The sequence below is a fragment of the Sceloporus undulatus genome, chromosome 4, assembly GCF_019175285.1.
Source record: "Sceloporus undulatus isolate JIND9_A2432 ecotype Alabama chromosome 4, SceUnd_v1.1, whole genome shotgun sequence".
In the NCBI taxonomy this organism is placed as follows: domain Eukaryota; kingdom Metazoa; phylum Chordata; class Lepidosauria; order Squamata; family Phrynosomatidae; genus Sceloporus; species Sceloporus undulatus.
The window spans coordinates 138,195,489-138,208,007 of record NC_056525.1 but is presented as its reverse complement, the minus strand read 5'-3'; the positions used below and the strand labels follow the sequence as shown (position 1 = coordinate 138,208,007).

At 39.4% G+C, this 12,519-nt stretch overlaps 1 protein-coding gene across 4 annotated transcripts in view; it reads right to left on the bottom strand.

The window, feature by feature from the left end:
* Positions 1 to 12,519, bottom strand: part of SLC24A3 (solute carrier family 24 member 3) — a 201,524-nt gene that overhangs the window by 26,122 nt on the left and 162,883 nt on the right. For 3 of the 4 annotated variants that reach the window (XM_042465485.1, XM_042465488.1, XM_042465487.1), the window contains 7 exons: positions 10,645 to 10,719; positions 7,471 to 7,496; positions 6,300 to 6,353; positions 5,084 to 5,229; positions 3,455 to 3,615; positions 1,873 to 2,146; positions 977 to 1,143 (listed from right to left, as the gene is read on the bottom strand). In XM_042465485.1, the coding sequence (XP_042321419.1) occupies positions 977 to 1,143; positions 1,873 to 2,146; positions 3,455 to 3,615; positions 5,084 to 5,229; positions 6,300 to 6,353; positions 7,471 to 7,496; positions 10,645 to 10,719 (903 nt within the window). The remainder of the gene's footprint in view (positions 1 to 976; positions 1,144 to 1,872; positions 2,147 to 3,454; positions 3,616 to 5,083; positions 5,230 to 6,299; positions 6,354 to 7,470; positions 7,497 to 10,644; positions 10,720 to 12,519) is intronic. The other variant, XM_042465486.1, reaches the window with a different exon arrangement.

Here is a 12,519-nt window from a genome sequence, read left to right as displayed (position 1 = left end):
GTTCTGTCTGCATAGCTAGCATTTGCTGGGAACAAGGACCTGTCACTCTTGAAGATGATTCTCTAGTGGGAAAAATGAAAGATCTGTTTATAGACTAACAGGAGGCCCACCACTCAGGCTATGTGGAGACATACTCTGACACTTCTCCTTTGATAACTTTATGATATGACATTTATAGAGTAAGTTTTCAATCATTGATCCAAAGGATAAAAAAGTATGTTTCCAATTAGTTTTATTAATGGGAAATTTGTCCAGTGAGTCTTCAGCTCCTCTCTTGAAAATCTTTCCTAATTTAATTGTTCTATTTTTGCCTCACTATAACCCTTAAAATTTCTGGATAGCAAAAGCAACTAGAAGCAAAGGGGTGATAGGACATATTTTACTTTTGTTGTTGTTGGGTGGGTGGGTGTTGCATTTTGTAATGAAGAATGAAGAAACTGAGCTCTGTTAACATATACATACATGTTGCAAAATTGAGCTTTACTGAGCAAAGAATCTGAGTCCCTTTTTGGGAGAAAGATACAAATCCAACAAACAAACAAATAACCATGGCACAGCATTTTAATTTCATCGTATATGAATCCCACAACTATGCATATTTATGGAATCTCCTACCTAGCAATACAGAGTGACATCAGAGCTTTCCAAATGCAGAGGCTCTGGGCCTCAGTATAGCCAGGAAAGGTCAGAAGGACAAAAGAAATGCATAAACTGCAATGCCTTCAAAAGGGTGTTGCTTAAATGTACAGTGGAGAGGTTTGTCCTGTTAGTCCTAATAACCAGAGCTGGGCAAAGTTACTTTTTGGGAGAACCACTCCCAGAATCCCCCAGTTATCATGTTCAGCCAGTACTCATACTAGCTGAGGAATTGTATGAATTGTGGCCCAACAAAGTAATTTCCCCCAAGTTCTGCTAATACATCATGATGCCTAGCATACTTAATGATGCTCTAACTTTCTTTGGCTCCAGTACATACCATCCACACCATGATGTAAGAAAAGGCTGCAATCCAGATTGTAGAGGCGGCAAATGTAACCAAGAACCACTTCTCCCAGCGAGGTTTATTGCAGTTGGGCACCGTGAAGTACAAGAGCAAAGACAGAGGCCAGGTAAATAACCACTTAAGAACTTCTACCACGCCAGCTGCAGAAAACAGAGAACCAAGCTTATTTCTTCCTGCATTCCCAACACTCTCCTAAATGATGAAAATGTTTGGAAGTGCAGAATTAAGGCATCTTGTTGGGAAAATGCATATACCATATTTCAAAATAAATGAAAAACTGAAAAGTTGGCTCACTTCTGAACCAAAACATGAAACAGTGAAAAGCCAGTCCCAGCAACTCATGGGATTTCTAGCCCACCCTTATCTTATCCTGTCCTATGTGAGCACTCTTGTTGACTCTTCTCAAAGACCCATATAATTGTGATATTGCCTATCATGTTTTAGAGGGTAAAAGTATAGTTAGAACATAAAACAAGGTTAATACATTGTACAGCCTCTTATCTTAAAGGGAAAATACATTATATTGCAAGACCAAATATCACTATTGGTCACAATGCAATACTTCCAAATGTTACATGATTGGAGTACTGTATTTCTTCACTACACCCCACCACCAGGATTCAAAGGAGCCAGAAAATTCTGTGCTTCAGATGAATTTTAGCTAGACTGCATAAAAGGTGTGATGGGCAGGAGGAGTCTCATGTAGGCATTCCCAACCCCTCAGTTATCTTGTCTGGCTTTATAACCTGTGATAATCTGAAACAGATCCCTGCCAACTGCCTAGATAGAGATCACAAGAATTATTTGAAACAGTGGGAAAAGAAATGTTACACAAAGAAAGAGATTTGTGAAATCCAGGAATTCCTTACATGGTGGATCAAAGGGTGTGTAAGGACCATCGTTGTCTTCTTCTTCTTCCTCCTCCTCTTCTTCATCATTCTCATTGTTTTCATTGTCATCAGTTTCATTTTCTGTTTCATTACCAGTCACAGCAGCCTCCTCATCTCTTCTAGTTCCATTTGCACCTCTGTCAGCAGAATTGCTGGGCCCTGACCCATTTTCCACAGTGTGCTTGACAGGGACCTTGATGGCCACCTCAGATTCTCCATTGGTGTACACTCTGCTGTTTATTAGTCTCTGCCTCTGGTGGAAGATGTAAACACACAGGTACTTTAAACAAACAAACAAACAAAAACTAAAAGGGAGGGAGATTTTTGAACTCAAATGCCTAAATTAAATGCTGGCAATAAATATTTTGATTAACCTAAGTGATATACTAGTATCATCCTTTGTGGTTTTACAGGTTTTACTAACAATGTTGATGTACAAAACTTGGCTTTGACTACAACGTGGTTTTGACTAATCAATTAATTAATCAATGAAGTATAAACACAGTTGCATATAACTGAAGTCTCAATAAAAATGCTTCTTTCATTTCGTAAGAGAATCCCATATTTTCCTTCACATGCTGCATTACATTATCTAATAAGAACGAAAATAGCTTCAAGAAGTAAAAAAAAAAGTATTCTTAAATTTTACTACCACTGTTTTAATTAATTACCTAGAGATTTAGTTAATTTAATTGATAAATCTACTGAATAAACTATTAAAGACTACAGACTTACTTTTAAAGGCTCCTAAACAGCACTTCAAATAACAATGTCTGAATGTAGTTTATTCTAAAAATTAAATATCTCACCATTGAAGGAAAGCAATATTTTATCATGTGACTATTTAGTACACTATAAGATACACATTGCATTCTCTATAGAAATAACCTGGCGATAGGGTTATTGGTAAACGGAATGGAACTTGATCACGGAAAACTCATGACGTGACCTTTTGTCAGTTGGTAATCTCTGTTCCTCATCTATGATATAGTAACATAAGTGACCAATTTTGCAGCATTGTCTTGGAAACAAAACAGGATTTTATTTTTGGATGATGTTTCTAAATTCCTAAATTCCTGCCAAGACTTAGCTGTGTCCCTTGGGGATTTGCTTTTTTTCATTTCTCCACACACTATAGGTATATCTTTCTAATCTCTCAGACCAGAGTTCCTCCTCCACCCTGCCAGTGCCTTCCTGTGATTTCCCTCTTGTGCTCTAAGCCACAATATGGCTCATTTGGGCACTTGCTTAGTCTACCAGTCATTGCCCTCAGGATATTCACATGAGAAACAGAATCAGAACACAACTCTGTCCCACCCTGACATAATGAAGATGTGGGCTACTCAAAGTGAGGTGAGAGCAAGAGGAAAAGTATGAGATACAATTAATCTCAGGTTCTTGGCAAGATCATAGCCCAAACTCTAATGCGCTGAGCTACTCACCCCACCCTTCTAAACAATACCTTGAGAGGAGACACAGAATGGTACAGAGGTCTTGTCAGTTTACAGCTGAAATAAAGAAAGGCTTGGAGAGCATCATTTGGACAAAACATGGACTGTACCTCATTGATCAACATGCGACTGGCCATGGAGAGTCGGGTTCTGGGAGGAAAGTGGCTGGTTATCATTATCCGGAGCCCAGCTTCGGAAAAGGAAAGCTGGTGTGGATATGCAGACAGCAGTTCATCTACCATGATCACAGAGGCTTTGCGGTGGAAATTTCCTAGAGATAATTAACAGAGTAGGAAAGAAAAGGTCTTTCACATCATCGCATATCTGAAGTGTCTACCATACATGGTTGTTCCTTAACATGTCTTCATCTTTAACAACCATTTCCAATAATTCTCCCTAATATTTAGAAACACTTAAAGGCTACTCTGGTTCTAAAACCCACAACACTTTTATAGATGTACTTTTGGGGGCTGTAAAAGATAAAACTTGCAACTTGAAACTGAATTGATTTTGGAAATGTGCTTAAGCCAATAGAGTTTTTGCCCAATGTGGTCCATAAGAATAAAGAGGGCGATACATCTCCAGGTGCTCTGTAGATGGTCTTTATTTTTTATTTTGAAACAAGCCCAACACATTTCATGCTATGGAAATACTGCGGTGTCCTTTTTCAGGGATTATGTAAAAACAAACAAAAATTAAAATGACAAATTAAAAAATCAAAAGGACAACACATAAGTATATCTATACAAATGTATAGTATATCTATACATTATACATTATACTTTTTGTATTTTGCTTTTTGTATATTTGTATATTTACATACTAATACATCAAATTAGCAGCAGAAATTTCTGGAGCAGAAAATCTCATTCCATTTGCTGGACCAACAAAAAAAACCTAGAGAACCAGACTTCAGTTTTTTTATTTTACAGATGGCCAGGAAGAGGGGGAGTGAGAGAAGAGGGAGTGAGATAGCCTTCAAGGACATAGCATGCAACTCGACTAGAAAAAAAAAATAGATGGGATGAATTTACAAAAGTGGGAGGAGATCACTTTCTTCATTTAGTCCTCCAGAAACCAAAGATTTTTATTTTAAACTCCACTCTGTTTTGTTTTTCAAGAGTTTTCTTTTTGTTCTTTTTGTTTTTTCTATAACCCAACATTTGAGGTCTGTTGCAGAATGGTAACATCCAAAAATTACCTACCAAGGAAGCACATATCCCTCTTTAACAGGTATCATCTTATAATTTTTTTGCAAGGTATTGTCTTTCCCACATGCAACTTTGGACACTTGCATTGTATAGCATAGACAATTAAACTGCTATTGCAACTGGTGAAGTGGGCCAAAGCATACTTCTGTTTGCTATTGTGGTTTGTAAATTCAGTCATTTTGGAGGTAGATTTGCAATAGACACAATGGCCACCAGTCCTGTGGGTCTGGTTGCACCCATCAGTGTTCATGAATGTTTGTTTTTATTCCTTAAAACTGCCATTCCTATGATATCACTGATGTTTTAGGTTTTTTTTAAAAATGAAATCTTGGGTGTTTCTTTGCAACCTGGTATTATGTACCAATTAAGTACCATTGGTCTTGTTTGTTTGTTTTTAATAAAACCCTGTAAGTCATTGGTAATATGATTAAAAATGAGAGTGCAAATGAGACAGCTGGACTGTGGCCTATCTTGTTTGGAATATGGCTTTTGAGTTGCATAATTCTACAAGCAAGCATTGCAACTTACTGGAACAGTTACCTTTCTTCAATAATACCACTGTAGCATCACAATTGCTATTGTCATCCATCTCTGTGTTATTTGCTAATCCATTCACCATGTTTGTTGCATTCTTTGTCCTCCTTTCAAATATATGTTGTAGACTGGCATTAAACCTATGCAAAGAGAATAAGAGATTTCTGTTCAACAGCTTCCAAACAGGTAGGTTTCCTAACAGAACTATATTTCACTCCAGGTGTTTCATCGAGTCTATGAGTTTTATTAAAGAAGGTTCGTTTTTTAAAATAGAAAGCACAAGAATTGAACTCAGGTATTTGTTTTATTTTAAAGACATGTCTACACAGTTTTTTATTTCAAAAAGCCACAGAGCAGTTAACAACAATTGCCTATTAACACTCCCCAAATAATCACCCTCCCCATTTTTCATCAAAACTACTAAAACATGGGGCAGAGTTCACATAAGTAAACTGACTACATTCTGGCTACCTCCACCTTTTCAGGAGGGATCTTGAAGAGAAATGTCAAAATGTGAGCCTAAAGGAAATAAGGCCAAGGTCTTTGATGTGGCCTTCATTATAACTCATAACCACCAGTTTGGTTGCTTCAGCTCTTCGTGGGTAAAGCTACTCAGTTTGGCTAGAAGTTGATCTGGGCATCATTAATTGACATGCTGCTCCTGGCCTAAATCTTCCATGGGAAATGGATGGGAAAGAGCTCATATTTGTGATGAAAAGGAATATGGAGTGAAATTTTTACCACTTACCAAATCAAATGATTACACAAACAATGGAACTTGGGCTTGAGCTGTGGGGAGTGGGACTTCTGGGGGGCAGGACTTCTGGTTGGATTTCAGGGGCAGGGCAGATGAAGAAAAGAATGGGATGGTGCTAGGAAGACAGAGCATGTGCAGAGGAATAAAGTGGTGCATGTGTGCAGGGAGAGACATGCTCATGTGGGTGATGGAGAGGCATGTATGGAATGGAGAGACACGCAGGGCACTGAGAGATATGCATGGCAGACAGAGCATGGAAGATGATGTAGGAGTCCTGACTGGGTGTCACCCCCTTCTGGGGTGTCACCTGGTGCAGTCCGCATCCCCCACACACCCCAATGATACTACTGTGCAGCACTCTTGATTTTCTCAGTTATCCTCCCTCCCACTGAATGTTCTAAAAAACAATTAAAAAATGCCCTTGAACAATGAACAAAGACATATTATACTTACTTCATGATGAGAATGTAGATGACGTACATCAGCACTAAAATTAAAGACTCCCACCTGCATCCAAATCAGAAAGAAAAAAAAGATAATCCTAAAACCCAGGAAGGCAATCCTGGCACATGGCTGCCAAATGAGGAGTATGGTGGAAAAGTCTAGTCATGTCCAGACAAAGTGAACTAGTACAGCACCTTCTGTTTTCAGGGGAACCTGGTTTGTGTCTGGTGCCTCAAAGATGGAGCATGACAGACATAAAACAGGGAAAGGCAGAGCACAGCAGCGGGCAAAACATCTCCATCCAAGCAGAGAACAATTTGCCCATTCTTTCCAGCTCCTGGTCTTAAGACTGTATTTTCCCCTTGGAAATGCTTCAAATGATAGGTCCCTAAAACATCAGGGCATATATATCAAGGCTTGGTCTACCAGGTGTGCCCTTGTCCTCACAGAAGAGGTTATTTTGGACTGGGAACATCAGGTTCACAGAACCATTTCCACCCTTGTGTGATAATTTAATAATACTAAATGTCTTCTTTCTGCTCTGTATAATCTACTGCCCTCCTACATCCATCCTTGCACTACAGGTACTCCTTTGACAGCAGAAATCATGAAGGCTCTTGGGAAACCTCTGTTACCCCCTGACATCTTGAATGTTGAAACAATAATATCCCAGATGTCAGGGACCTTGGGGCATGTGAGGTTCAGATATCTGACTAATCTATAGGCATGTCTGGAGCTCTGGAAACTATATGCCCAATGGCTCCTTGCACTATGTATGCTATTGCGAACAAGTGAAATTGTGTTCCAGACAGAATGAATTCTGGGACATGTAGTTTCCTGAGCATTTGAAGATCAACTAAATTGTGAATAAGAATGTGGATCAGAGTTCCTGGCTATTTCAGTCTTCCATATGTCATTCTTTCCCCGTCCCTGCTAAAATTTAGCCAAAATGTTATATGACATAAGTTAAAAACAATTCAATAACAGTTCTATTAAAACCACATACTTAAAAACAATTTAAACTGCATGTAAAACATAATTGAAGGCATACATGGTAAGAATATAGCATACCAGTTTAAAATACTGTTCCATCATGTGATTAAAAATCAAAGGCTTGCTTAAACAGAAAGTTTGTGTATCTTTCTTTTATTAATCAGAAAATGACAAAATTTGTACTTACCAATAAACTTTTTCATCATAAATAATCTGTGGAGGAAAATTTAAGAAGCTGCATTACCATGTGTGACTGCATATAAAGCAAGCCACACTTTTAATACCAAGAAACTGATAGCATCTCCCATCACAGTCTTGTAGAACCAACATCTCATCTACAAATCACACATTTCATGGCACCAGCACATATTTTAAACAACAGTAATTTCATGTAACTACTGTACTCATTAGCCATTTCTCAATTTATAAATAAAAAGGTTTTTTATTAACCACTTCCTATGAACTAAATTACAAAGTGAAGAAGGAGACATGAGTATAACATTAGGTTTTGAGATTACATTTCCTAAGTACAAAAGCCAGAAATGGAAAATAGGTCATTTTCAATGAGACTAGTGTCTTCAATGTCAGTGGATCTATAGAAATAGCAAGTATATTTCTATACCATTTACCAGTGAACTAGCACTCCCTAAGCGGTACTAACATTCCACAAGTGCACTAACACTCCACAAGTGGATCTGTGCATCTGTTCTGGGTTTTAGTCCAAACTTTATTCAGTTATCCAAGCCACTAAACCCATTTTGGGAACAGGGGTTCCACACTCTAAATAGCTACTTTAAAATTCAGAGTGAAACTGCAGAACAGATCCATTAACCCAATGACATGGGAGCCACCAAGGGTGAATTTTATTGGTAAGGCATGTGCCACTGAGCTACAGGCTTCCTGGAATGGGCTCAGCTGAACCATCATGGCTTGTACTGGCATGATAGTTTCATTACTTCACCCAATCTCCCAATTAAAAACAAATTTACCAGTCTTGTGTAATCAAACTTTAACCTGATTAAGGCATTCAGCAGTGCAGATCCTTTACAGAAACCAAAGAGTTGAGTGGTACAGAAAGCAAAGCCACCAGGCCAATCGGAATGGTACACTGGAGACCTGGGATTAAAATCCAAGACCTTTTGATTTCTTAAGAGCTGCAGGAGAGATGAGACTGCAAGTGGAACAGATGAGAGGAGTGATACAGGAGATGGTGTTATTTAGATCAGGAAAAGGGAATGGAGAGAAAGTGTTGATCTGACTGCTTTGATCTAATTGCCACTATCTTCTGCTGCTTTTTAGGAGAAATGAAAACACTGCAACACCCATAATTGTGTCAGGACATGTCTAAGAAGCATATTCAACAATCATCTGTGAAGTTGCAATAAATCCTGCATAGTGTCGTACAGTACTTTCTAGACCATCATTTATGTAGGAACATATACTGAGTGACAGAATTCTAGACTGTGCCATTTCAGATAATGCCAAAAAGTATCATATGTTTCAGTACTCTTCATCACACATGTATGGACATATGTAAAGTAAGCCAGTACATCAGGGGTGCATATACCTTTGTCCCAATACGCAGTGTTTTCTAATACACAGACATATCCATATATGCATGTGTGTGCACACAGACATGCACACACAGAGTTGTTGTTTTTATTATGAAGAAGTATTTAAAAATGAAAATTCTCCACTGGCATATAATTTTAGCATCTTATTCTGTGTAATATGTACATCATTCTTCCAGGCAAGGAACTTTTCTGGAATTCAGAGAAAATAATTATTTTCTTCCACAGTCACCACTAGGTTGCACTCATATTCTGTGCCTCAGCTTTCCTTTTTCTTTTCCGCCCAGCAATAATTGGCAGCAAATGAAGTAGCCAGGCATATTTAGGAGGAAATATTTGCACTGTCACCCTTCTAGCCTTTTATTTCCTTTGCTGCCAGATTGGGCAGGGGGAGAAGGAGAAGCACATCTGCTTCTCTGCTGGCTCTTAGCTGTCACCCACAACTACAGACCTCATTATGAAGCAGCTTATAGTCAAGGACACATGTTCATGCTACAATAAGGTGTCAGGGCAAAATGTGACAATGCAATGTCAGGCAGAAAGAATGCAGTTCTTCCTCAGGTTTTAGTGCCCTGCTTCCTGCCAGCCCAAATTGGTTGAAAACCACCAGAAAGTGAAATTTTATATTATATGACAGATGCAAAAGGATGGTAACCTTTCTGTACTGTACTCAACACATGTGATTAGTTGCTGCTATAAATGGGGACACTGCCCAGAATAGCTAGTATCCAATTCTCCATCAACCTAGTGCCATTACATTCATTTCGATCCTCCTCCTCCTCCTCCTCCTCCTCCTCCTCCTCCACGAAAACATACACATCATCTCAAGCGGTAAGGCTCTGTGGGTCATGCACATCAAGACCCTTCCTTCTCAATAAGGCATGGAGCTGAGAAGCAAAATGAGAGATACAAAGAAGGAGAGACAGAGCTGATAGTGAGCCAACAAGGGAGAAGAAGCCTGGAAGAGAGGTACATCCACCTGAAATATTTGGCCTGCTGCCATGATTCATTCAGTTTATTTTTATCTCAGTCTCCCTCCTCAGCCAAATCCTGCTGTCAATGTCATACAGAAACAAATGCAATGATTTCAAAACAATATGAAGGATTATCTGACCATAAAGGTGCTTCAAGAAATATATAAATGTTCAACCCAATACTTTAAAAAATACAAATTCAATTAATCAACAGTAATGAAGCACCGACTCACAAGGTCATCAACAGTCCCTTCCACAGAAAAATCACATTATGGGGCCAAGAGGTGAAGTGAATCAAGCCTTTTACTTTCATCACCAGCTCAAAGATCTGAAAGTACACCAGGGACTACTAGCTACCCTCAGACCACAGTTTGACAGCCACTTTTAGTAAAATTTGCTGCTGCTTTCAATATGGGAGAACATCTATCTGTCTATGTTTCCTGACTACACATGCTCTAAAAGAAGGGTGTGCAACTGCCAGGTTTTGCGCTCCCCCCCATGAACTCTACCCAAACATAAATTTACAAATGACCCAAACTGAAACTAGACAATTTTCTCCACTTCTTTCTGGGTTTTGATTAATTTGGGGTCACAAGGGGGCTTGAGGAAGCTTCCCCAATCTGCTGCCTCTAAACAGAATAAATGATTCTATGATGATAGTTCAAACTACAACTCTCCTCATCCCTGAACACTAACAACATTACCTGGGACTGGTACAATAGCTTAAAACCTTGGAAAGGCATCATGTGAAGAGAGGCAGGTAACACCTAAGCAAAAAAAAATCCTTATTTAGGAGATGAAACATGAGACACTTACCAAAATAAGTGCAACAATAGAAAAGGTATAGTATGTTGAATCCCTCAGGAGACTCCAGGCTGACAGTGCAACAACCTGAGGAAGCAAACAAAAGGAATATGAATTGGCATTGCACTACCCCAAGAGCATTAATAACAAGCTCCAAGGAAGAGCTACTCATCTTATCCTAAGAAGCAAATAATTTTATACAGTCACTACAGCTGTACTATTCAGTTAGGAGAATTCCATTTCCACAGGTATTTTTTGTGCTCTGAAAATGCCTTTTATTCAACAAAAGTGTAACTTTGAAATAAGATGACTGTATCCTACACGAGGAATTGTTAACAAGTATTTATCAAGTGAAGTAGAAAATTATGTTGAAAGGTCTATTATAGCCCAACAGTGGCATGATTTGCCTGCAACAGCTACTGATGTTAAAAGGCAAGTTTGGATTTTGTATGCTACTGGCCAAGAAAGTTGGGCATGTGTAGAAACAACAAACTTTGCAGCGGTGCCCACTTCTCCTCAGTGGCTTTTAAAAATCACTACTTGACAGCTTGACTCTACTGGGTAAAGAGCTTGTCCAGGCTTTGTGTCCTTGTTCTTGTGCTAAAGGGATTTCCATTCAATTTGAGCAGTGTAAAGCAGACCAGATTTGTTTTGGGATTGTTGCTTTTTTGTATGGTTTGTTCAGGATATGAAATGAGATTGAGGTTGTCATCTAGTCACTGACATTATCTAACAGTAAGGAGGATGCTGGATGCCAAAACAATGGTCAGTCTGTTGACTCTATTGTTAAAAAGCACCTATTTTATTACTTTACTCTAGAAATAACTTCAGCGATTTATAAATTAATAAATGCAAGGCTATTGTATGTACAAGAGATCATTATTGTCTCCTGATGTACATTCAAGCCAGAAGAACAATGTGGAGAAAGAATAAAAGTTTCACTAGTTAAAAGTTTTACCCCAATAGTTTTCTAAACTGAAATGGGAAGCTTGCACTCAAAAGCCATTTTCAAAGAGAAGGTTCATCACACTAGAGATTAGAAGGCATTGTTTTCAAGGTAGCAGAAGAAAGATAATAGCAGTATTGGAAAAATAAAGGCAGGTTACAGGGTAGATGAGGGAACAGGGACTCAGCCTGTGTTGGAAGGGGTTACAATCCCTTCATGTGTGAAGCTTGGGTGTAACTCCTGGACTCAACTCTGAGTCTGGTGGTGGAGATTTCAATGGTAGCCAAGGTGCTCCAGCTGCAATCATTCCTGGAGATGTCAGATCTGCCCATGGTGACATATGCTTTGGTTGCATCCTGTTTAGATTAGTGCAATAGGGCTGCCTGGAGAAACTACTTGATAACTTCTCTGTGTTCACAGTGCTGCAGTCATGCTGCTTACCATATAGGAAGGATATAACTCCCTTGCAGAAATAGCTCCATAGGCCCAGTTCAAAGTGGTGGTTATGAACCATAAAGCCCTAGGTGCTTGGAATCCAGACTATCTGAAACGCCATATTTTAAGGAGGGTGTTAACTTAGAATCATAGGCGCGTTACAGACCGCTGAGAAGCAGCGGTCTGGCTCTGCCTCCGCTTGCAGCGTCCAGGAACCGCAGCCTTTAAACGGCGCGGCTCCCAGATGCTGCAGAGAAGGAGCGCGGAAATCGCGCTTTCTCAGGCCCCGGAAGAGGTGTCGTCAGTGCCAAAGGGCACACTCATGGCATCATTTCTGGTGTGCCACGTGCGGACGCAGATCGTCCGCTACGTCAAAATGGCAGTGCCTGTATGAACAGGGTGCCGCCATTTTGTACGGACTGAGTCCATGATAGGGTAAGGGGTGTCTAGAAGAGACGCCCCTTTTTCAAACTGGGACGTCCTTAGGACGTCCCTAATGGCGGTTT